The sequence below is a fragment of the Sprattus sprattus genome (genome assembly GCF_963457725.1).
Source record: "Sprattus sprattus genome assembly, chromosome: 21".
Lineage (NCBI taxonomy): Eukaryota > Metazoa > Chordata > Actinopteri > Clupeiformes > Clupeidae > Sprattus > Sprattus sprattus.
The window spans coordinates 9,910,510-9,933,009 of record NC_137919.1 but is presented as its reverse complement, the minus strand read 5'-3'; the positions used below and the strand labels follow the sequence as shown (position 1 = coordinate 9,933,009).

Sequence of the window (22,500 nt, the reverse complement as noted above, 5' to 3'; positions counted from 1 at the left end):
TGTACCTCAATAAAACCTAGCGATGCAAGCATGGGTCAGGTCTGCTGCTGCATGTGTGATTTTCTTTCTTCCTGAAAATGCCAGCAGCTGTGGTCTAAAAGGTATTTGCCACGCATGAATATGGAACTATGGAGATTTTTATCAGCTCCGCAAATCCAAAGCTTTATATTTTGTGCTGAAACTGTACTGGGCAGCTGAAGTCCTGGCTGATTAGTCTCTGTTGTGGGCAGAGTCTGGGAGAAGAGAGTGGGTCTCTCGCAGGTTAAACCGTCTAACAGCCCTAAACCAACTTTGATTTTATGCCTCATTTACAAGCTTCACACTCACCCAAAGCAGCCAGCCATGCCAAAGACCTGCACTGAGAGAGACGCCAGTACCAATGGCCATCAAAACGGTGAGTGCGTCGATACTGAGTGGATTGCCAGTGGCAAAAAGCATGAAAATTTGATAAAATGCAGCTGAAATCCAATAAAAGGAGGATTCTAGATCACAGAGCACAGTATGGGAGACATTTCACTGAAATGCTTCCAGTATGAGAGCCGTATAGACAGTGACAGGCTTGAAGGGCCAGAAGACATGACGGGACATGACGTTACACACAGAAATATTCATGGGGTGTCATCCAGGTCTCCAGCTGCCGAGTCAGAGCAACTGTACTAGATGTGAAGATGGCACTCGTGCAGATTGAGTCTTCTCCAACACATCCCAACGCGTCGTCTGATTTGGGATGACTTTCAAGTGCCTTCACAGAGAAAAGGCTGACCTCTGCTGCTCTGTTCCGGTAGGGATCTGGCACAGATCTTGCACATGTCTGGCACAGATCTGAGAGGAATCCAAATGTCCTCCACAGTCAGCAGCGTCTCGAAGTTCCAACTTCAGACTCGAGTGCCCACATCAAAGCCAGAGTGTGGTGGTAGTGTTCACGCATGGCAGAGCTAGAGCTAGAGCTAGAGCTAGAGATAGAGCTAGAGCTAGAGCTAGAGCCAGCTTCCTCTCCTCCCCCCCTACCCCTCCTTCTGCCGGCTGACTGGGGTCTTCTTTCCGCTCTAAGTGAAAGAGATGTCAAAACAAAGATGAATTCCCTGTTAGCGGCCACCCAGGGCCAGGAGGCCACGCATTTCACACTCCCACCCCAAACCAAGCCAAACCGAACCGCCATGCTCTTCACATCAGTCAATTTCCCCGTCTGTCGGAAAGGGCCAAATAAAAACAAAGCGTTGTTAGAGACCCGTGGCCCGAAGGGAGAGAAGGAGGACGAGAGGGAGAAAAATGGAGAGAGAGAGAGGGAGAGAAAGAGATATATAGATAGAGAGAGAATATCAGATGACCCGAGAGGGGAGAGAGCAGCAGAGAGGAAGAAAAACAGATGGGTGATGAGGGAGAGGAAGAGAGGGATGCAAACAGAAAGACATTGAGAAGGGGAGAGAAAGAAAAAGGAGAGAGAGAGAGATGGAGAGAGAGAGAGAGAGAGAGAGAGAGAGATGGTTCCTGTGCTTTGCTCTCATCCATCAGAGGCTGCAGCAGCATCTAACAGTGACGGCGTGAGGTGGGTCACCTGGAGAGCTGCAGGGAAGATGGGGAGATCACATTTAGGATGAGCAGTCCAAGAGGCTGGGGTTAGGCTTATAGTAGCCCTTAAGGTCCCTTAAAGTAGCCTTAGCCTTCTGAATCAGGGATATTTGTTTGTGTATGTGTGTGTGTGTGTGTGTGTGTGTGTGTGTGTATGTGTCTGTCTGTGTGTATATACTATATTCATAAATATAGTTGTGTGTGTGTGTGTGTGTGTGTGTGTGTGTGTGTGTGTGTCTGTGTGTGTACATGTATATAGCCGCGTGTGTGTGTGTGTGTGTGTGTGTGTGTAACTGTGGCGCTCCTTCCCATGGGTGTGAGCATTGTTACAGCAGACCCGTCTGGAGGGCAGAGGAAAGCGGATTATGAAGCGGAATGCGTAGCTGAATCTTCTGGCAAAGCCTCATTCGGGTTAGTGGCCTTCCCCCTCCCCCATCGTCACCCTTCGTTCCCTCGTTCGCTTTCTCATTCTCGCTTGTGGTGGAACCTTTTTTTCTTGTTCGTTTTCTCGCCCCGTGGGTAACCTTTCCTCTCGTCCTCTTGTCCCCTTCCCACCGTGGGTAACCTTTTGTCTCCTCCTCCGCACCACTTCACCGTCTAAGTCCTCCGAACAATAGCGCTCTGCATTCACAGGGAGCTGTTTTTCTGCAAATATAATAACGCCTGCGCCACACACACACAAAGAAAGGCTGACGCCTAAACAACAATCCAGAGTGCTATTTAGATGACAGGAGTCGGCGCGCGAGTGGGTAGAGAGACAAGAAACTGTCAGCTAATTTGTATCCAGAGAGAGCTGGCTCAATGACTTTTATTTCCAAACCTGCCATTTTCTGCTGGGAAACCACGGATGGCAAACCTTCCATTTTGCGCTTGTAAACAACCCCCTGCCTTTGTTTCTTTTCTGGAGGCCACCGCCATCGGAGCCCTGTTCAGAGCGCTGCATCGCGAGTCGCCCGCACATAGTCTCTGTCTCGCCCCGTCTCGTCTAGCCTGCAATTTCAATGTCTCACAATGCTTCACTGTTAATCTCTAAATGTCAGTTTTAATGGCCATGGACAGACGTGGCTGGCTGCACTTTCGCCTTACCAACGTTTAATCCCACAGCCCTGGCCTCCTGTGTATGTACGTGTGTGTGTGTGTGTACGTGTGTGTGTGTGTGTGTGTGTGTGTGTGTGTGTGTGTGTGTGTGTGTGTGTGTGTGTGTGTGTGTGTGTACACATTCCCTTTAATGTGTCTGCCCTCTGGAAATGAGGTCCACTGCCTGAAAGGCAAGGTGGAATAGGGGAATTGCGTAGCGTAGCACTGGCCTCTTGTGTGTGTGTGTGTGTGTGTGTGTGTGTGTGTGTGTGTGTGTGTGTGAGTGTGTGTAGAACACGCAGGGCGGTAAGAGTGTTCAAATAGGACGTAATCCACTCTGGCGTCTTGGTCTCGGCGCGCGCCCACACGGCTAACACGGCAGGCTTATCACCGGCCACTTCTGCGCCATTCTGTTTAACAAGCTCTCTCACCTGTTTGCTTTCAGACTGAGGTGGATACAGTTTAAAAGGAAGCTTTTAGGATGTCGTAAGACGACACTTTGTTAGACATACCGAGAGCGTACAGACAAGAGTGGAAAGGAGTGCTTCTTTCAGTGAGGGAGAAAGAGAGAGAGAGAGAGAGAGAGAGAGAGAGAGAGGAAGAGAGAGGATGAAGGGATTGAAACAGTGGGCTTGGCATTGGCCATCTTTGAACTGAATTATCAGATAGAGGGGGAGGTGAGGACGCGAGGTAAAGACGCATAAGCAGGAGAGGCAGTTAGAGACTGTGCGTTGGCTTGTGAGCAGACATTTTGAGTGATCTTGTAGGGAGGAGAGGAATAAGAGCTTGTAAGTAAATAAGATAACACCTGTGTGTGTGTGTGTGTGTGTGTGTGTGTGTGTGTGTGTGTGTGTGTGTGTGTGTGTGTGTGTGTGTGTGTGTGTGTGTGTGTGTGTGTGTGTGTGTGTGTGTGTGTGTGTGTGTGTGTGTGTGTGTGTGTGTGTGTGTGTGTGTGTGTGTGTGTGTGCACGCATGTGTGTGCATGTAACAGATTGCTATTAACTCTAACAGTGATGACCGACTCCATTACCAGTGACTTATGGATACATTAAGTCCTGATAACGGTGAATCAATTCCCATCTAGATTAGACTCTAGGCCTGGGAGAACAGGAGGGACATCATAACAAGATATCTGAGTTCCACAATTTAATCTTCACACCAAAACTAAATAGTGGTATTTGAAAGTTTTATCATCATTTTCTATATTATGTATTATGTTTAAAATAAAACAAAATAAAATAAAAATGACTGAACTACTTAAAATCCACATTTATTATATCAGGTTGCTACATAGAATATTCTACTGTTTAATTAAAAATATATATTTTCTAGAATTAGTCATTTAAGTTTTTCTAAGAGGTTTACTAAAAATGAAATACAATAATTAAGTGATTTATACTAATGAATACAGTACAACAGGCAAGACCTGCTAATCCAGCTAATTTCCACACTGAAAACAAGCTGATTGTACTACACTGGTGAAATGTCCGATGTGAAATCCCATGTGTGTGTGAGTGTGTGTGTGTGTGTGTGTGAGTGTGTGAGTGTGTGAGTGTGTGTGTGTGTGTGAGTGTGAGTGTGTGTGTGTGTGTGTGTGTGTGTGTGTGTGTGTGTGAGTGTGTATGTGAGTCAGATGTAAAATCCCACGGCGGTGAGTGTTGCACTCAGCTGTGTAGCACATTCAAGGTGGCACAAGAGCAAAAACCAATCACAGGAAATGCAGTTCCTGTTTTCCCCGCTCCATTTTGCCCAACACTCTGACCCTGGGTTCACCGGCTCGCCCGAGCAGGCCGAGATCGGCTGAGATGCACTCGAGTCGAGTCGGCGGCACTCATTTAGCCGGCTCGTGTTTCCACTTGTACGGTGTGCCGGCGGGAATGAGGAAGTGGGTTAGCGAGTAAGCCATGATTTCTTTCTTGATCTGCCGTCTTCAAAGAGTCGAGGTCAGAGGCAGGATACATCAGTAGCAGACAGGGGTTACTATGGGGGTGGGGGGGTTGGGGGGGGGGGGGCTCTGGCTCTAACGATGCAGAAACATGGCGTCTTAAGGCGAGGCATATTATGCCTTCAAAGGAAGCTTGACAACTCAATTAATACCTTCAAAACACAGACAGAATTCTAAGGGTCTCAAAGAGAGAGAGAGAGAGAGGCGGAGACAAAAAGAAAGAGAGAGAGAGAGAGAAAAAGAAAGAGGCAGACAGACATAGAGAGAGAGAGAGAGTAGCAGAGCAACAAAGCAGACGGCAGAAAAATGCCAAGCAAACCGAGAAAATAACTGAAAATGGATATTGGAGTGTAAAGGTGAACTGTGACGTGTGTGTTTGTGTGTGTGTGTGTGTATGTGTATGTGTGTGTGTGTGTGTGTGTGTGTGTGTGTGTGTGTGTGTGTGTGTGTGTGTGTGTGTGTGAGTGAGTGTGTGGTTTCAAAGTGTCCTAGACAAATTGCCATTCAATCCAAGGAAATGCCTGATGCTATGTAATAATTGCGCACGGATAAAGACATCTGCTTTGCCCGAGAGAGAAAGAACACATCAGCACTCCAGCAAATTGCTCTCGCGCTTCGTGACTATCCCACTAAGGAGTTTGGGATCTGCCAAACATTTGTCACCACAGCTCACAACAAGCCTGGCAAAAGCCCCCGACAAAAGCCCCCCAAAAAAGCCCAAAAAACAAGGCAGCCAAAGTGCTTTTCCCCATTACCAGGGCATAATGAAGGCGGCTTGAGTGAAAGCAGTGATATTTATTTTAAAAGCCATTACATTACGTCATGAATATTCATGCGCTCTTTCGGCTGAAAGCAGCGGCTGTAATTTGAAAGAAACTATTTACGCTGTGGCAACTTGTGCAGTGCACTTGTTCAGATTACCTTTGGGCACCAGTCCCACACTCGCTGGGGTACAGAGGGCCAACGTAGCGGCTCTTCTCCGCCGTGAACTTGGCACGGATCGGGTGGATCTGACTAGGTGTGAGCTACCACCTGGGCCAAAGGAAGAAGCATCACGACACGGGTCGTCTTTTTGTTTATTTATTTACGGACTGAAGGTAGTTCAAGGCTGCGAGACGCATGTTTTTAAATAATTAAGGTAGATGGCTATAAGTTGTGGTAGCCTGGCGCTCCGATAAATAGGTTTGAGTTCTTGTTTTCATTCAAAAAATGTCAGGGACCCTTCAGAGTCTCATGATCAGTAACTGAAACTCTACATGCTCCCATTCTATAAACAACAACCAACAATCAACAGACCTTTACAGTGACTGTCATCTCTCCCAGCCAATCATATGTGAACACCACTCATGGAGAGGAGGGGCTAATGATAGCCACTAAACAACCATCTTAATATGCCATGCAATATATATGTCTTTGTTGGCAGGTTAATCCCTTAGAGGGCTTAGATGACCTTTCATAATGAAATGTATCAGTTTATTTAGTATCATGATTGTTTTACTTAATGATAAGTATTATTATAAGTATTATTTTTTATTCTTTTACCTGAAACTTTCACACAATTCTATAGCCTTTAAGCCTTTAAGATGGTATGTTTCTTTTTAATAATGGAATAGGAGACCTGTTCTGGCAGGGAACAGACTCGCTGCAGAGCGTGCAATCCAAAAGGTCAGCAGCCAGGTCGCTGTCAGAGGGATCGAGTCCTACAAGAGGCGGTTAGCACACTTCACGTGGCCACAAGTTTTGACAACTAATTTTGGATAACATTTCCGCAAAAAGGTCAAACAGCAGATACAGGGTGGGGGAACAGTGGAAGGTTCTGGACATGAGCGCAGAGGTCTATTATAGCAGTCATTTAGACACACACACACACACACTCAGTCACATACATGGACCTCAGCTACTACTGTATGTGAACTACAGAGAAGGGTTTCTATGTCAGAATAGAGTTTGTAGTCAGAAAATGAGCACAGTAGTCTATTATAGCGGCCATTTAGACACACACAGTCACACACATGGACCTCAGCTACCATATGGACTACAGAGAAGTCAAAATCAGAATTCAGTAGGCTGGCAAGAGATGTACAGCGAAGTGGTCAGGCTTACATGGAACCACACAACCAACTTAATTTAGTAAACTCATTCACTAGCGTCAGAAAGCAGTCATGCCTCTCAGTGAGGAGACCCAGACACACATCTGGACTCACACACACACACACACACACACACACACACACACACACACACACAGACACACAGGCACACAGACACTCACACACACACACACACACACACACACAAACACACACACACACACACACACACACACACACACACACACACACACACACACACACACACACACACACACACACACACACACACACAGAAACACAAACACACACACACACACCTTTGTCCTCAAATCAGTGTAGAGTATCTGCGTTAAGCATCTGAACACAACACACAAAGTTTGATTCTAACAAAAGCCTAGAAAAAAAAAAATGTAAAAAGAAAAAAAGCTGTTGAAACTCACATCATGCTGGGAAATATACGACTGAAAGTAGCATCATGTGGTGACGAATAGCTTCATTCCACTGCCTTTGGATCACTGCTTTGCTCCGGGGTGTGTGTGCGTGCGTGTGTGTGTGTGTGTGTGTGTGTGTGTGTGTGTGAGCATGTGTGTGTGTGTGTGTGTACGTGTGTGTGTGTGTGTGTGTGTTGCTTTGCTCCGGGGTGTGTGTGTGTGCGTGTATGTGTGTGTGTGTGTGTGTGTGTGTGTGTGTATGTGTGAGCATGTGTGTGTGTGTGTGTGTGTGTGTACGTGTGTGTGTGTGTGTGTGTAAGCGTGTGTTTGTGTAAGTGTGTGTGTGTGTGTGTAAACGTGTGTGTGTGTGTGGGAGTGGAGTGCTTGGGAGGGTAGCTGTGAAGGCAAACACATGCACAGAAAACCGCTCCAACCACCTGCCTCCCACAAAACCACCAGATGGCAACTGGATGGGGTGAGCCGGGAGGAGAGAGAGGAGCCAGGAGAGAGGAGTGAGTAGAGGGGAGAGAGGAGAGGGGAGAGAGGAGCCAGGAGAGAGGAGTGAGTAGAGGGGAGAGAGGGGAGAGAGGAGAGGGGAGAGAGGAGAGAGGAGTGAGTAGAGGGGAGAGAGGAGAGGGGAGAGGGGAGAGAGGGGAGAGAGGAGAGGGGAGAGGGGAGAGGGGAGAGAGGAGAGAGGAGAGAGGAGTGAGTAGAGGGGAGAGAGGGGAGAGGGGAAAGAGGAGGGAGGAGAGAGGAGTGAGGAGAGAGAAGAGAGAGGAGAGGAGGAAGGAAAGATGTGAACAAGGAGCGAGGAGGGGAGAGAGGGGAGAGAGGAGAGATAACAGAGGGGAGAGAGGGAAGTGGAGAGAGGAGAGAGGAGGGAGCAGAGAGGAGAAGGGAGTGATGAGCGAGGAAAGAGGAGTGAGGAGAGAGGGGAACGAGGAGAGAGGAAAGAGAAAAGAGGAGAGAGGAGAGAGGAAAGAGGAGAGGTTAGCCTGCAGACAGGGGCCAGATGGTTTGGACTCCTGGCATCGCTCTCCTATGCTCAGCTGCTGCTTCTGGTGCTTATGGGGGTGATGCGCTTCAGAAGCGCGTCGACACAAAAGACTTTAAACTGATTTAGCCCGGAGCGAGGTGTTTATGAACTACACCATGTAGCACACACACACACAAACACACACACAAACACACACACATGCACACACACATACACACACACACTCACGCACGCACGCACAACACAACAGCCCCTCGGTTTTACAAACAATATGATTGTTTCCCTCTCCCTCCCGTGATTGAACATGTGAAGGTTATCAGTGTTAGCAGTGTAGCTTGCTTGTTTAAGTAAAGGTATATTAGCGCTGCATAACACAACATGTGTTCACTAGACTGCAGCCTCCCAGATACCCAGCACTACTGAAGGCTGAGGCACGCGCACGCACGCGCACACACACACACACACACACACACACACACACACACACGCACACACGCGCACGCGCACGCGCACGCGCACGCGCACGCGCACACACACACACACACACACACACACACACACACACACACACACACACACACACACACACACACACACACACACACACACACACACACACATTCAAAATTAACCTGCACCACATCAGCCCCAGCTTAGAGTCAGCATCAGTGCCGTGCGTCTCTATTAAGCGTGAGTCCTGAATGAGACCTGAACGAGACCTGAATGAGACCTGAACGAGACCTGAATGAGCAGTCTTTGAGTCTCCTTCAGACATCCAATTCCCTGGACCTGCCTCGACTCAACCAACCCATGCGACACTTGTTCAATTATAAGGCAGTGGGGAGACAACCAAACCAGCTCATTATCTCTTAGCCGGCCAACATTGATCAACCTGTCTGGGAGGATTTGGATTGCAGGTGACAGCTCAATCGACCCCCTCCTCCAAGCGTACTGGTGTGTGTGGTACTTTCCTATTACGAGGATCTGCAGCCAGATTTTTTTTTGTTTTCAATTGTTTTGTGCCATGCATCAGCACAAAGAAACATTATCGGTGTCTCTCACACACACACACACACACACACACAGCACAAAGAAACATTATCAGTGTCTCACACACACACACACCCACAACACATACAGTACACACACACACACACACACACACACACACACACACACACACACACACAGCACAAAGAAACATTATCAGTGTCTCTCGGAGTGCAGCTGCACAAGAAGACCTATTCATTGGTATTCAGTGACCCCCACCAACACACACACACACACACACCACACACACACACACACACACACACACACACACACACACACACACACACACACAGACACACACACAATCACACACATATACACTCACACAATGCCACCTTGGATGGCTTACACTGTGTTGTAGGGAGCTTGGATGGCTTACAGTGTGTTATAGGGAGCTTGACGACACTGAAGATCAAAGGACCACAGATAGAAATGGCCAGGGTTCGAGCCAAGGGCAACTTAATAGCTCTACGCTGCCTATGACCACATATTATTATAAAAGGCCTCTGTTCAAACGCAGAACAGAAGTCAAAATCAAACAAAAATCGAAATATTTTGTCTTGCAATAATGAGGCCACTCTTCCATGAGCAGTCCTGTAGTCTGCTCTTATTCCTGAGTAATGATGCAAGGATGGGGGGGGGGGGGGGGTAGCGATAGTGAGCATAACAAGCTAATCTGGCTAAGCACATCCACTCGGCCACATTTTAACACTAATTATGGCCGAGCATTGCTGAGAGATCTAGGCCACGCAAGATTACAGCTCTCCAGCTGGCCAGACAACGCCAGCGTATGTGTGAGTTTATTTACCGCCTCTTCTACTTTTCTCTCTCTCTCTCTTTCCCTCCTTACACAGTTAAAAAAACAAAAGAACAGAGTGATCTATGTGTTCTACATTGCAACAAATGCTGGTCTGGTGTTTAGCATATGTTCAGACTGCATAAACATTCATACGCATAAGTGATTAAACGAGGAGATCTTTGCAGCTACCTGAGAAAAAAACAACACCGCGTCCATTCCCACAGTCGAGCAGTGAGTGTGTGCGTGCGCGTGTGTGTGTCTGTGTGTGTGTGTGTGTGTGTGTGTGTCCCAGTCCAGCAGCCAGAAACGGCCCGAGCTTAAGACTGAAATAAGTAAGCCAAGAACTGGGTCCTGTGAGGACATCAAAAGAAGTGAGCAGAGGAAAACAAGAAAAGGAATAAAGCTGCCGGGGAGCTGAGACGACAGCCAGGATCTGTCTTCCCTTACCCTGAGACGACAGCCAGGATCGGTCTTCCCGCACCCTGAGATGGTCTGGTAGGATTTCATCCATACCAGCAGGGGGTTCGTGGCCTGAGCAAGAGCTTCAAACAGCCCTCACCGCAGTGTGTATGTGTGTGCGTGTGTGTGTGTGTGTGTGTGTATATGTGTGTACATTTGTGTGTGTGTGCATGTGTGTGTGTGTGTGTGTGTGTGTGTGTGTGTGTGTGTGTGTGTGTGTGTGTGTGTGTGAGTGAGTATATGTGTGTACATTTGTGTGTGGGCATGTGTGTGTGTGTGTGTGTGTGTGTGTGTGTGTGTGTGTGTGTGTGTGTGTGTGAGTATATGTGTGTGTGTGTGTGTGTACTTCAAACAGCCCTTACCGCAGACCGTTAGTAAATTAACCAACAATTATGCAGTGTGTGCGTGCGAGTGTGTGCATGCGTGTGTGTGTGCGAGTGCGTGTGTTTGTGTGTTTGTGTGTGTGTTTCTGTGTGTGTACTTCACACACACACACACTCTTTAGCAGAGGGGTAAAGGGGGGCTGAGGTAGGCAGACCTATTTCAGAGGCGGCTGGGGCACTAGGGGCCTATTGATCCCATTTCTGCCCAGGCCAGACCAGGCCTCCAAACCCATACATGTACACACACACACACACACACGCCAGACCAGGCCTCCAAACCCATACATGTACACACACACACACACTCAGGCCAGACCAGGCCTCCAAACCCATATATGTACACACACGCACACACACACACACACACACACACACACACACACACACACACACACACACACACACACACACACACACACAGGCCAGACCAGGCCTTCAAACCCATACAACCCTCGCTTCAGACTGCTAGTGAATTAACCCATAATTATACAACACATAATTATACAACATATGTCCTCTAGCTAAGCTGGTGTCCCAGACAGACATAGTCGAGATCACAGTGATAGGTGACAGGATAGTGAGGAAAAGAGATGTTTGCTCCCTGAGAACAATGAGAGGCACATTGGTGTGTGTGTGTTGTGTGTTGTGTCGGTCTATGTTGTGTATGTGTACACGTGTGCGTATGTGTGTGTGTGTGTGTGTGTGTACGTGCGTGTGTGTTGTGTATGTGTACACGCGTGCGTATGTGTGTGTGTGTTTGTGTTTGTGTACGTGCGTGTGTGTTGTGTATGTGTACACGTGTGCGTGTGTGAAACATAAAAAAGTGTATGGACAGTTTTCAAGTCGTTATGCTTTTAATAAATCTCTTTGTGTATGTGTGTGCCATCTTCCAAGTGTGAGTGCATTTGCAGGTATCTGTTTATATGTTCACTGTGTGTGTGTGTGTGTGTGTGTGTGTGTGTGTGTGTGTGTGTGTGTGTGAGTGTGAGAGAGAGAGAGAGAGAGAGAGAGAGAGAGAGAGAGAGAGAGAGAGAGAGAGAGAGAGAGAGAGAGAGAGAGAGAGAGTTCAGGTAACTCAGCAGGTGAGAGGGATGCCATGCTGTGCATCTGCACTTCATATTTATCACCAACGGGGAGGCAGCTCATCTTTATATGCATCAGAGAGAGGTTACACACAAACACACACACACACACACACACACACACACACACTCACACACACACACGCGCGCGCGCACGCACACAAACGCACACATATTTTACATTTCTTTGAGATAAATCCCCCAAACTGGAACAAACACACACCATTCAGATCCTTTCAAACCAATACCGCAATCTAGAGCGCACACACTCACAGGGACGCAGATGTGAACACAAATACACTAAATATACATTCCCCATATTTAACACATACATACAAAAACTACATTAACCATGCAGCCTATATAGATTGCGTAACAAAAATGCCTTAAAATATTTCACATTCACAGACTGATTATGTATTTACTTAAATGCCATTTGCCAAGGCTTGAATGTGTCTTTGACGTGGATAATTCAATGCAGTGACTATTTTAAGAGTCTCTTTCTTGAAGGGTTCCCATCAGGAAGCTGATAAGAAAAAACTCCTGCTTAAAGCACTCCAGCCACCTCATCTCCTTTACCCTGCTCTATATCAAAGGTGTTAACTACTCATGAGTGTGTGTGTGTGTGTGTGTGTGTGTGTGTGTGTGTGTGTGTGTGTGTGTGTGTGTGTGTGTGTGTGTGTGTGTGTGTGTTTGTGTGTGCCCATGTGTGTGCCTGCGTTTGTGCGTGCGTGGGTGCGAGTGAGTGCTGTATCAAAGGTGTTAACTCCAGCCACAAAGTGTCCCATTGAAAATTACCTCAAAAGCAACAGCCGTTTCCATGTCAACCAGGCCACAGAGAAAGTGTCGCCAGTGAAATATTGAAAGCGATCTCCATTTAAGATCACAGTTTGCTTGCCTCGCCCTCTGCACAGCTCTGCCTTGGTTGTAGGAGTGGGGAGGGAGAGAAGGAGAAAAAGAGAGAGAGAGCGAGACAAAGAGAGAGAGAGAGAGACAAAGAGAGAGAGAGAGAGAGAGAGAGAGAGAGAGAGGAGATCTAACGCTCTGATCGAAGAAAGCCATTACTTGATGGAATTCTCTGAGGAATACTCAACATCTAAATGGAGGCCGTGGAGGCCATGTAAGGAGAGGCGAACACACACTCAAGAGTTCCAGCTCACCATCAACACGCACACGCACACGCACACGCACACACACACACACTTTCCCTTCACAAAGGGAGGGGGGAAACACTGGGGAAAAGCCCCAGGCAGACCCCCCCACCCACACACACAAACACACACCCCCACACACAAGAACACACACACACTCTTTAGCAGAGGGGTAATGGGGGGCTGAGGTAGGCAGACCTATTTCAGAGGCGGCTGGGGCATGAGGGGCCTATTGATCCCATTTCTGCCCAGGCCAGACCAGGCCTCCAAACCCATACATGTACACACACACACACACACACACACACACACAGGCCAGACCAGGCCTCCAAACCCATACATGTACACACACGCACACGCACACACGCACACGCACGCGCACGCACACACACAGACACAGACACAGACACAGACACAGACACAGACACAGACACAGACACAGACACAGACACAGACACAGACACAGACACAGACACAGACACAGACACAGACACAGACACAGACACACACACAGACACAGACACAGACACAGACACAGACACAGACACACACACACAGACACACACACACAGACACACACGCACACACACACACACACACACACACACACACACACACACACACACACACACACACACACACACACACACACACACACACACACACACTCACACCCACACTCAGGCCAGACCAGGCCTTCAAACCCATACATTTAACCTCACCATTCATTGGCCTCACAAACAGCTCCAGTGCCTCAGACAGAGGCGGCCTGAAAGGTGTCGTGTTGCACTAATCCAGTTCCCCCCAGGAGAACCGACAGAACAGAAACCTCCTCATCAGGAGCAAACGGAACCCACAGAGAGAGAATAAAAAGAGTCATGATGTCAGCAGCATGGTGGCTAGGGCTGTGGGCTTTGTCTTGTCTCATGCCTCCAGAAACGTACAGCTACAGACTGTGGCATTGTGTGTGTGTGTGTGTGTGGGTAGGTGTGTGTGTGTGTGTGTGTGTGAGTTTGTGTCTTGACACAAAGATGTAATGGTAAAGCGGTCAGTCATCGTTAGGAGAAGAATTGGTCATGATCATGATTATCATAATCAGATTTCCACTTTAGCAGTGAGGTGAAGGAGGGCTGAGGTTGGTTATTTCACACACACACACACACACACACACACACACACACACACACACACTAGCAGAGTGGTGAAGGTCTGTGTATGTTTAAACAGAGCTCGCAACGAGGAAAGTTTGCCAACATGACTCACTCTTACCATCTCTTGCATCACCTCAAACTATAAATAAATGCTTCATGCATTAAGATAATTATCTTCACTCGTTCTTGTCTGATTGGGGGCTACCTGCATAGCATGGCTGCATTTTTCTCTTTTAATCTTCATTCCGTTGGGAAGCGTGGATATCTTATGTATTTCTCTGTCTGTATTTCTCACCCACTGCAGCACGACTGTGATTTACAACATGATGCCTCTCTGGCTGTCTAATTAAATCGAAAAGTTTGAGAGCAGAGAGCTGCATCCAAACTAGACAGAGGAGAGGAGAGGAGAAGTGAAATGTTGCTCATCTGGACGGAGCTGCCAGTTGCAGGAGTCAAGAAGACAAATCTGGTTATGAAAGTGAGACGGGATGTCAAGACGAAAATAAGAGAATGTCAGCAATCCTCAAGCATTCTGCCACAACAGATACACAAATTCACTCGCACACACACACACACACACACACACACACACACACACACACACACACACACACACACACACACACACACACACACACACACACACAGAAGCCTTCACTTTCTCACTATCTCTACTGCCCCCTCCCCATCTCCTAAACCTGTACACACATATACTACACACGCATACACACACAAACACACACAGACACACAGCACTGGCTTTAGGATGTGCTTTGTTGCTTCCACTAGCATACACACTGTCCTGGGGTAAGGAGATCACCCACATAAGCCCACATAAGTTTTGCCAAGTGGATATCAGATCCTGACTCTTCAGAGGATATCAGTGTAAGGACGACTTTGTGTGCTTTACATTAATAACCCCCCTTCCCCACACACACACACACACGCACGCACACACACTCTTTTGAAGCCACAGTAAGCCATTGAAGGGCCTTTTGGAAATCAAAGAATCCTTAATTGTTTGTTTGCTTTTGTTTTCTTTTTTCATTCTTGTTGGTATAAGTTTACTGACTCAAAATGAGTGTTAATTAAATGGATCCCAGGCTGAAAGTGTGTGTGTGTGTGAGAGAGAGAGAGTGAGTGTGTGTGTGTTGCATGGATAGCCAGAGGTTGAGGTGTGTGTGTGTGTGTGTGTCCTTGTGTGTGTGTGTGTGTGTGTGTGTGAGCCGCATGGATAGAGAAACGAATGTTAATAAAATGGATCCCAGGCTGAAAGCAACACTGCTGCATGGATAGCCAGAGGTTGAGGTGTGTGTGTGTGTGTGTGTGTCCTTGTGTGTGAGCCGCATGGATAGAGAAACGAATGTTAATAAAATGGATCCCAGGCTGAAAGCAACACTGCTGCATGGATAGCCAGAGGTTGAGGTGTGTGTGTGTTTGTGTGTGTGTGTGTAAGAAAGAGAGAGATAGTGTGTGTGTGTGTGTGTGTGGTTGTGTGTGTGTGTGTGTGTGTGTGTGTGGGTGAGAGAGAGAGCCGCATGGATAGTCAGGGTTTGAGGTGTTTGTGTGTGTGTGAGAGTTAGAGAGAGAAAGAGAGTATGTGTAAATGAGTGAGTGTGTGTTTTTATGTGTGTTTGTATTGTACTCACACATGCACACGCACAGTACAATAGTACAATACAAAACACACAGATAGCGATGGCAGTGCGTTTAATCTGACATGCAGTACATGAATACAAGATAGATAAATATATAAAGTTTATTTATGATATAAAGTATTTTCAGCATCCCCTGATCAATGCTTATTTTATGGTCTTCAGTTAAGGAACAAGTGTTATCTTAATGCACCACCACCACTAAATGAAGCATGCAATGAGAATAGACTTGTAACTCCGTGTTCGAAAGAAGTGTTGCGTAGGATGGCTTTTTAGAAAATGGATTTAATTTCACATTGATGGTGCAATTTCAGTAAACAGACAGAGAGCGATTGTCCCTGGCTTTCTCCTTCTTTGGTCCCTCAGTGCGAATTACACATGCTAATCACAGTTTTCATCTTGTCTGCTTTGCGTGCGCTTGTGTGTGTGTGTGTGTGTGTGTGTGTGTGTGTGTGTGTGTGTGTGTGTGTGTGTGTGTGTGTGTGTGTGTATGTGTATGTGTGTGTGTGAGAGAGAGTGGGAAAGAGAGTGAGTCAATCAGAGAGTTCTGAGTGCTGATGTGTATGTGTGTCCATGTTTGAGAGAGATATATACACATACATAAAAACACACACACACACACACACACACACACTCACGCACACGCACACACACACACACACACACACACACACACACACACACACACACACACACACACACACACACACACACACACAGCTAGGGAGAATAAGCGTGACTTAGTGTGGGTTGCGGGTCACATAACTAATTTGAATTACCACTGCAGCAGTACAATTATGTACTTTTCTGAAGTAAAACTGTGACTGAGTCAAAAGGTGTTTATGAGTCCTCCGCATTAACATAACAAGTGGCTTTCCCTGCTACAGGTGCATTAGCTGACCCCATCCCCTGTGACCTGAGGGCAACAGAACCAGGGACAGGAGGAACAGGAATAGGACTAGGACTAGGAATAAGAATAGGAATAGGAATAGGAATAGGAATATGAATAGGACTGGGAATGGGAATGGGAATGGGAATGGGAATGGGAATAGGAATATGAATAGGAACAGGAATAGGACTAGGAATAGAAATAGGAATAGGAACAGGAACAGGCGCAGCACACACTGACAGCCAGTGCAGTCTTGCTTGGCATGATTGCAGAGACAATACACCCAAAGCCCACTGTCCTGAAATAGGCCAAAGCTCTACAGTTCAGCCATAGTCTTATTAGTGTATGATTGTTATGCAGAATGCCCTGGACTATTCTGAAAAGCACTTTTATTTCTCTCTCTATCTTCCGCACTAAGCACTAAATCCATAATCTGGTTTGGATCATCCCAAGTAATCTCCCGTAACTACACTGTGACTCAATTTGTAATCCCATATCTACATGAATCACCAAAAGTTCCATTTCACAGAAAAAAAAATAGCCATCATTTCTGAATTTTTAGATTATTTTTAAGCCGGGATGTTCCGCAGAGCAAAGATCATTAGCTTTGATCAGATTGATGAGGACCCAGTCAACCTTGGAGCCAAAGGACGGGGAAAAACATCCAGCAACTCCCTACAAATGCAGATCCAGGAAGTCAGTGTTTTTTGGGTTCTTTGTTTTTGTTTTTACGTCACATCATGATCCATCCAACTCATCTAGCTCTCTTTCTTTCTCTCTCTTATTTCTTCCTCTCTCTCTCTCTCTCTCTGACAGATAATCAGAACAGTTTCCTGGTTCCTTAACAGGCTAGCAATCACACAATCACACACACATGCATGCAAACACACACACACACACACATGCACACACACCCATATTCACTTAAACGCCTGAACTTGGTAAAAATTCTTCTCTGTAAGCCCTGCCTCAAGTACACACACACACACACACACACACACACACACACACACACACTCATATTGAAACATGGGAGCCTTAGCCCTGAAAACAGGTCACCGTACCATGCAGCTCATCAATTTCCGGCACATTCCCTGCCAGAGGAGGCGACCAGCCGTGTATAGGCACCGCGGTCCCGACGGCTTTCAAGGTCTCCACGAGTCATCAATCTCACGGAACCCCAGGACACCAGGCCACCGTCACTAATGAGAGTGAGACCGCACGCCCCAAAATAGGCCAAAACAGGAGAAGAGCACGCCAGATCACGCGGCTAGCTGAGAACAGGATCAGGATGAGCAACAATTAACCATCAACCTTTAATGTCCCTGACCGCAGGAAGTATCAACCCTTAATGTTCCTGACCGAAGGAAGTATCAACCTTTAATGTTCCTGACCGAAGCCAGCATCTCTTGGCTCTTTCCTCTGTTAAGTTAATTACAAGCACAAATGATCTGTGAACTCCAATTAATTCATTAATCTGGGAGGACCACTAGCTCCACTAATACAGCTGCTACTTCTGCTACTACTACTACTGTTAATACTACTACTACTGCTACTGCTGCTACTATTACTGTAACTGCTACAACTACTGCTATTGCTACTATTACTGTTACTGTACAACTACTGCTATTGCTACTGCTCCTGCTGCTACTGCTGCTACTGCTACTACTGCTCCTGCTGCTACTGCGGCTACTGCTACTACTGCTACTGCTGCTACTTCTACTAATGCTACTACTGCTACTACTGCTACTATAACTGTTACTGCTACAACTACTGCTTTTGCTACTGCTCCTGCTGCTACTGCTGCTACTGCTACTGCTACTGCTACTAATGTTACTGCTACTACTGCTACTGCTACTGTTGCTGCTACTGCTTCTACTACTGCTACTGCTGCTACTACTACTACTACTGTTGCTTTAACTGCTACTACTGCAAACCCTAAATAAGCAGTTTACCTCTGTGACTCTCTTGACAAAAAAGTGAAGACACACTGAGGTCAGTCATCCAAAAAACTGTACAGTTTTTTGAAGTTCAAAGAAACAGCGAAGGTGCAACCGCTGCGGATTTGGCTGCCATAACAAAATAAGTTTGACTTTGTGTTTGGGCAAGGTAGAGTGCTCAGCCGGCGGGGGGGGGGGGGGGGGGGGGTGATATGAGGATTGGGGGTAGCACGAGGTTAGGGGGGCGGTGTTGGAAGCGGGGGGGCAGGGGGTAGGATGAGGCCAAGCTTGAAAAACAACCAAGAACATTTTGTCTCAAATTCTCACTGGCATTTAAAACCACTGTAAGGGCTTAGGATGCAGAAAAAGAGAGCGCTGCCCCAGCTCTGCCCGGGCGTCTGTCAGACAAAGCCTGGCCTGGGCTGGAGCAGAGGCTGGAGCGGAATACTAATGCCCCAGACTCGGAGCTCGTCGCTGGGCTCACGGAGGGCTCGCCTCCTGGGTCCCCTGGAGAGGAGGCCGGCTGGGCAGTGGCACAGAACGAAATGGCACTCTTCATCACATTCTGGGTCAGTGCCATGGGTCCGGGCTTCCAGGATCATGTGCAGACAGAACTCACTCTCTCTCGCTCTCTCACTCAAACACAAAGACTGTCTGTCTGTCTTTCTCTCTCTCACACACACACACACACACACACACACACACACACACACACACACACACACACACACACAATCAGTCACTAAGAGGTCAGCAGTGAAAGAGATGGGGGCCGATTTTTAAAAGTGGAGGGTCAAGAGTAGGAGAGGTTGCTAGGTTGCATCACCCTCTACCACCACTCCCTCTGGCACCCACTCCTGATGTTGGATCGCCGGGAACTCTGGGATGTCGCCGCTACGGCAACCCATCCGCCAGCACCTTCATGGCGTTGACATTTTCACAACAAGGCATCTCGGTCTGCTGCAGAAGGGCAGTGACCTGCACGGCGGCACGACGGCGCGGAAGATTGAGAGACACCAGGAGAATGTCACCTGTCTCTCTGAAAAGGACAGGGCTGTGCGACTGAGACAGACGTCAGCGATGACAGACTGAACTGAATTAATGAAGCTTCAATAGATTCACAGAGGGGGACAAAAAAAGAGAGAAAAATAAACAATAAACTAAATATCAATAAGCAAAATAATAGAATATAACTGTCTTGACTGAACTGCAGACAAGCCTGTTTCTGGACACTACAGACAGTAGGCTTTGGCCAGTGCTGTGTCCAAACAGACGCTGGGCTAACGGATGCTAGGCTAACGGACGCTAGGCTAACATACGCCATGCTAACAGACGCTAAAGCAGAATCCAGCGGCCTGTAGCGCTGAACAGAAGCTCTTATCCATACAACACTAGGCAGACGGCCATGGCAGGGATGGATTGTTCACAAGATCCAAACAAGTGTTTAACTCAAGTTCATATACAGACATGCACACACATACACAGAGGCCGACACACATATGCACGCACACACACACACACACACACACACACACACACACACACACACACACACACACACACACACACACACACACACACACACACACACACAAAACTTCAACCTGCTTGTGTTGCCATGGCAATTCTGCTGCTGTGGCGGTTGCCTGGAAGAGGTAATTCATCACCGCGCGGGACTGATACGGGTGGGAAACACAGCGATAGACTTCCTGCTTATCCTGCCCACGCGCGGGTGAGCAGTGGCCTCGCCGTGCTGCCTATCAATTAAAAAGCCAGACTCCGCCAGATGGATGCCCCTCCGCATTTATCAGCCCGACACTCACAACTTCCTCTGGCTCCAACGCCTCACCCTCTCCTGAGCTCGCTTCAGCGACACGGTGGCATCTACAACCCTAATCTTATAACTAACGCTTAGTAAAGAGATAGGACAGGATGACATCTACAACTCTAATCTCATAACTAATGCTTAGTAAAGAGATAGGACAAGGTGGCATCTCTGACACTTCTCTTATAACTAACGCTTAGAAACGAGATAGGACAGGGTGGCATCATCGACACTTATCTTATAACTAACGCTTAGTAAAGAGATAGGACAGGATGGCATCTACAAGTCTAGTCTTATAACTAACTCTCGTAAATAGATAGGACAGGATGGCATCTACAACTCTAGTCTTATAACTAACTCTCGTAAATAGATAGGACAGGATGGCATCTCCAACTCTAATCTCATAATTAATGCTTAATAAAGAGATAGGATGCCAACAACCCTGGATCTTAAGGCCCAACAGACGGCTTTCATGAGCTGTGTTTTCTTTTCATTTTTGGAAGGGAGAGTGGGGCTCTGAGGAGAGTGTGAGGAGGATTGACATGCTGGGGTTTTCACTGATGCAGATTGCAGATGCTTTCTTTCCTGCTGGGGTTTGTTTCATTTCATCTCCCCATCAACTGTTCATGCTGCGCACACAAGCTTGTCCCAGCCGTGACCATTTCGATTGAGTCTCGAACAATCAAAACAGAATAAGGAGGAGAGGAGGGTACTTTGCAAAAACCAAAACCAAATAAATGAGAGAGAAAAGAGAGACAGGAAAATAATGTTTGGATTTTTTTTTGCCTTTTGAAAGCAGCAAAAATGAAGGCTCCCAAGAGTCGCCCAAACCGCAGTCCAAACTGACAATGCCACTGCCCCTGGTGGAGGGACATGGGAGTGCAACACAAGCACATCACCCAGCTGCCCTCCAGCATAGAGGTCGCCATTTTAAGACTGAGGGAGGGAAAGAGGATAAAAACAACATCAGCCTTACCTTCCACAGCATACTCTTCTGATTCAGCAACGGATGACGGCACAGCACGGCACAGGTAGGGGAAAGGGGAGGGGAGGGAGAGAGAGAGAGAGAGAGAGAGAAAACGAAATTAGATAAACAGACTACGAATCGAACAAGACAGATGTAAAGAAGCACACTGTTCAATCAAGTGGTCTGGACACAACCACAGCCCCAGCTTCCAACAACAATAGCAGAGACAAGAGGTCGGTGTAATGGGTCATGTTGCTCAGTGAAGACCTTGCACCAACAAAAGCAGAGGCGTCAGTGTGTATCAATGTAATGGGTCGCGTTGCTCGGAGGAAACCTTGCAGAACTTGCTCTGCAGCTCTGCGCTATGAAGGCCTGACCTTGGCCACTCCGATGAAGGTTACAAAGCAAAGTTGAGAAGTACATCAGGGATCTGCTACACAAAACCAGAAATGTGCCAGAATGCAGGCTTTAATTCTCCCAACACCGTCAGTGTAGGTGTGTGCAGTTCAGTTCAGGCAGCTCCGACATAGGACATCCCAGCCTCTCTACCACTAGGAACGGGTTTCCCGAAAGCATCATTGCGCAAAACACCATAGTGGTTTTTCAACCAACAATAGTAGTTGTTCAACAAGACACACACAAATCAAGGCCTGGTACTCTTCTCTATGCTGTTCTCGTCGGGGAGAGTGGGGCCTAATCCCTGCGATAAACTGCTCTCGTTCCTTCTGAGTGTCCTTGTAACATCCAATATGAATGGTCTCAATTACTCGGGGCCTGTGAGACAGGGAAGGGAAAGCCTTCGCAGAAGGCCACCTCCAAGAGGCAATTAACTGACAGAATAAACTCATTTCCAGACATCACCATCAATCTGCCAACAATTAAATCACGTTTAGCCACATTTTGTTTTATTTTTTACTTATTATTTTCTTGACTTGAGATTCGCGGCTTGAAATGCAACCAGAAGCGGAGCCCGTCTGCTCGCCTGGCCAGCGCTTGGCAATGGCTGGGAGGTGAGAAATGAACTGGAGCCAAGA

The 22,500-nt window shown here is 47.3% G+C and overlaps 1 protein-coding gene across 1 annotated transcript in view; it reads right to left on the bottom strand.

Moving 5' to 3' along the window:
- Positions 1 to 22,500, bottom strand: part of nrxn2b (neurexin 2b) — a gene marked incomplete at its 3' end in the record, with an annotated part of 685,387 nt that overhangs the window by 603,584 nt on the left and 59,303 nt on the right. Inside the window, exon 2 of the mRNA XM_080859771.1 lies at positions 21,476 to 21,493. Coding sequence (XP_080715897.1) covers positions 21,476 to 21,493 — 18 coding nt within the window. The remainder of the gene's footprint in view (positions 1 to 21,475; positions 21,494 to 22,500) is intronic.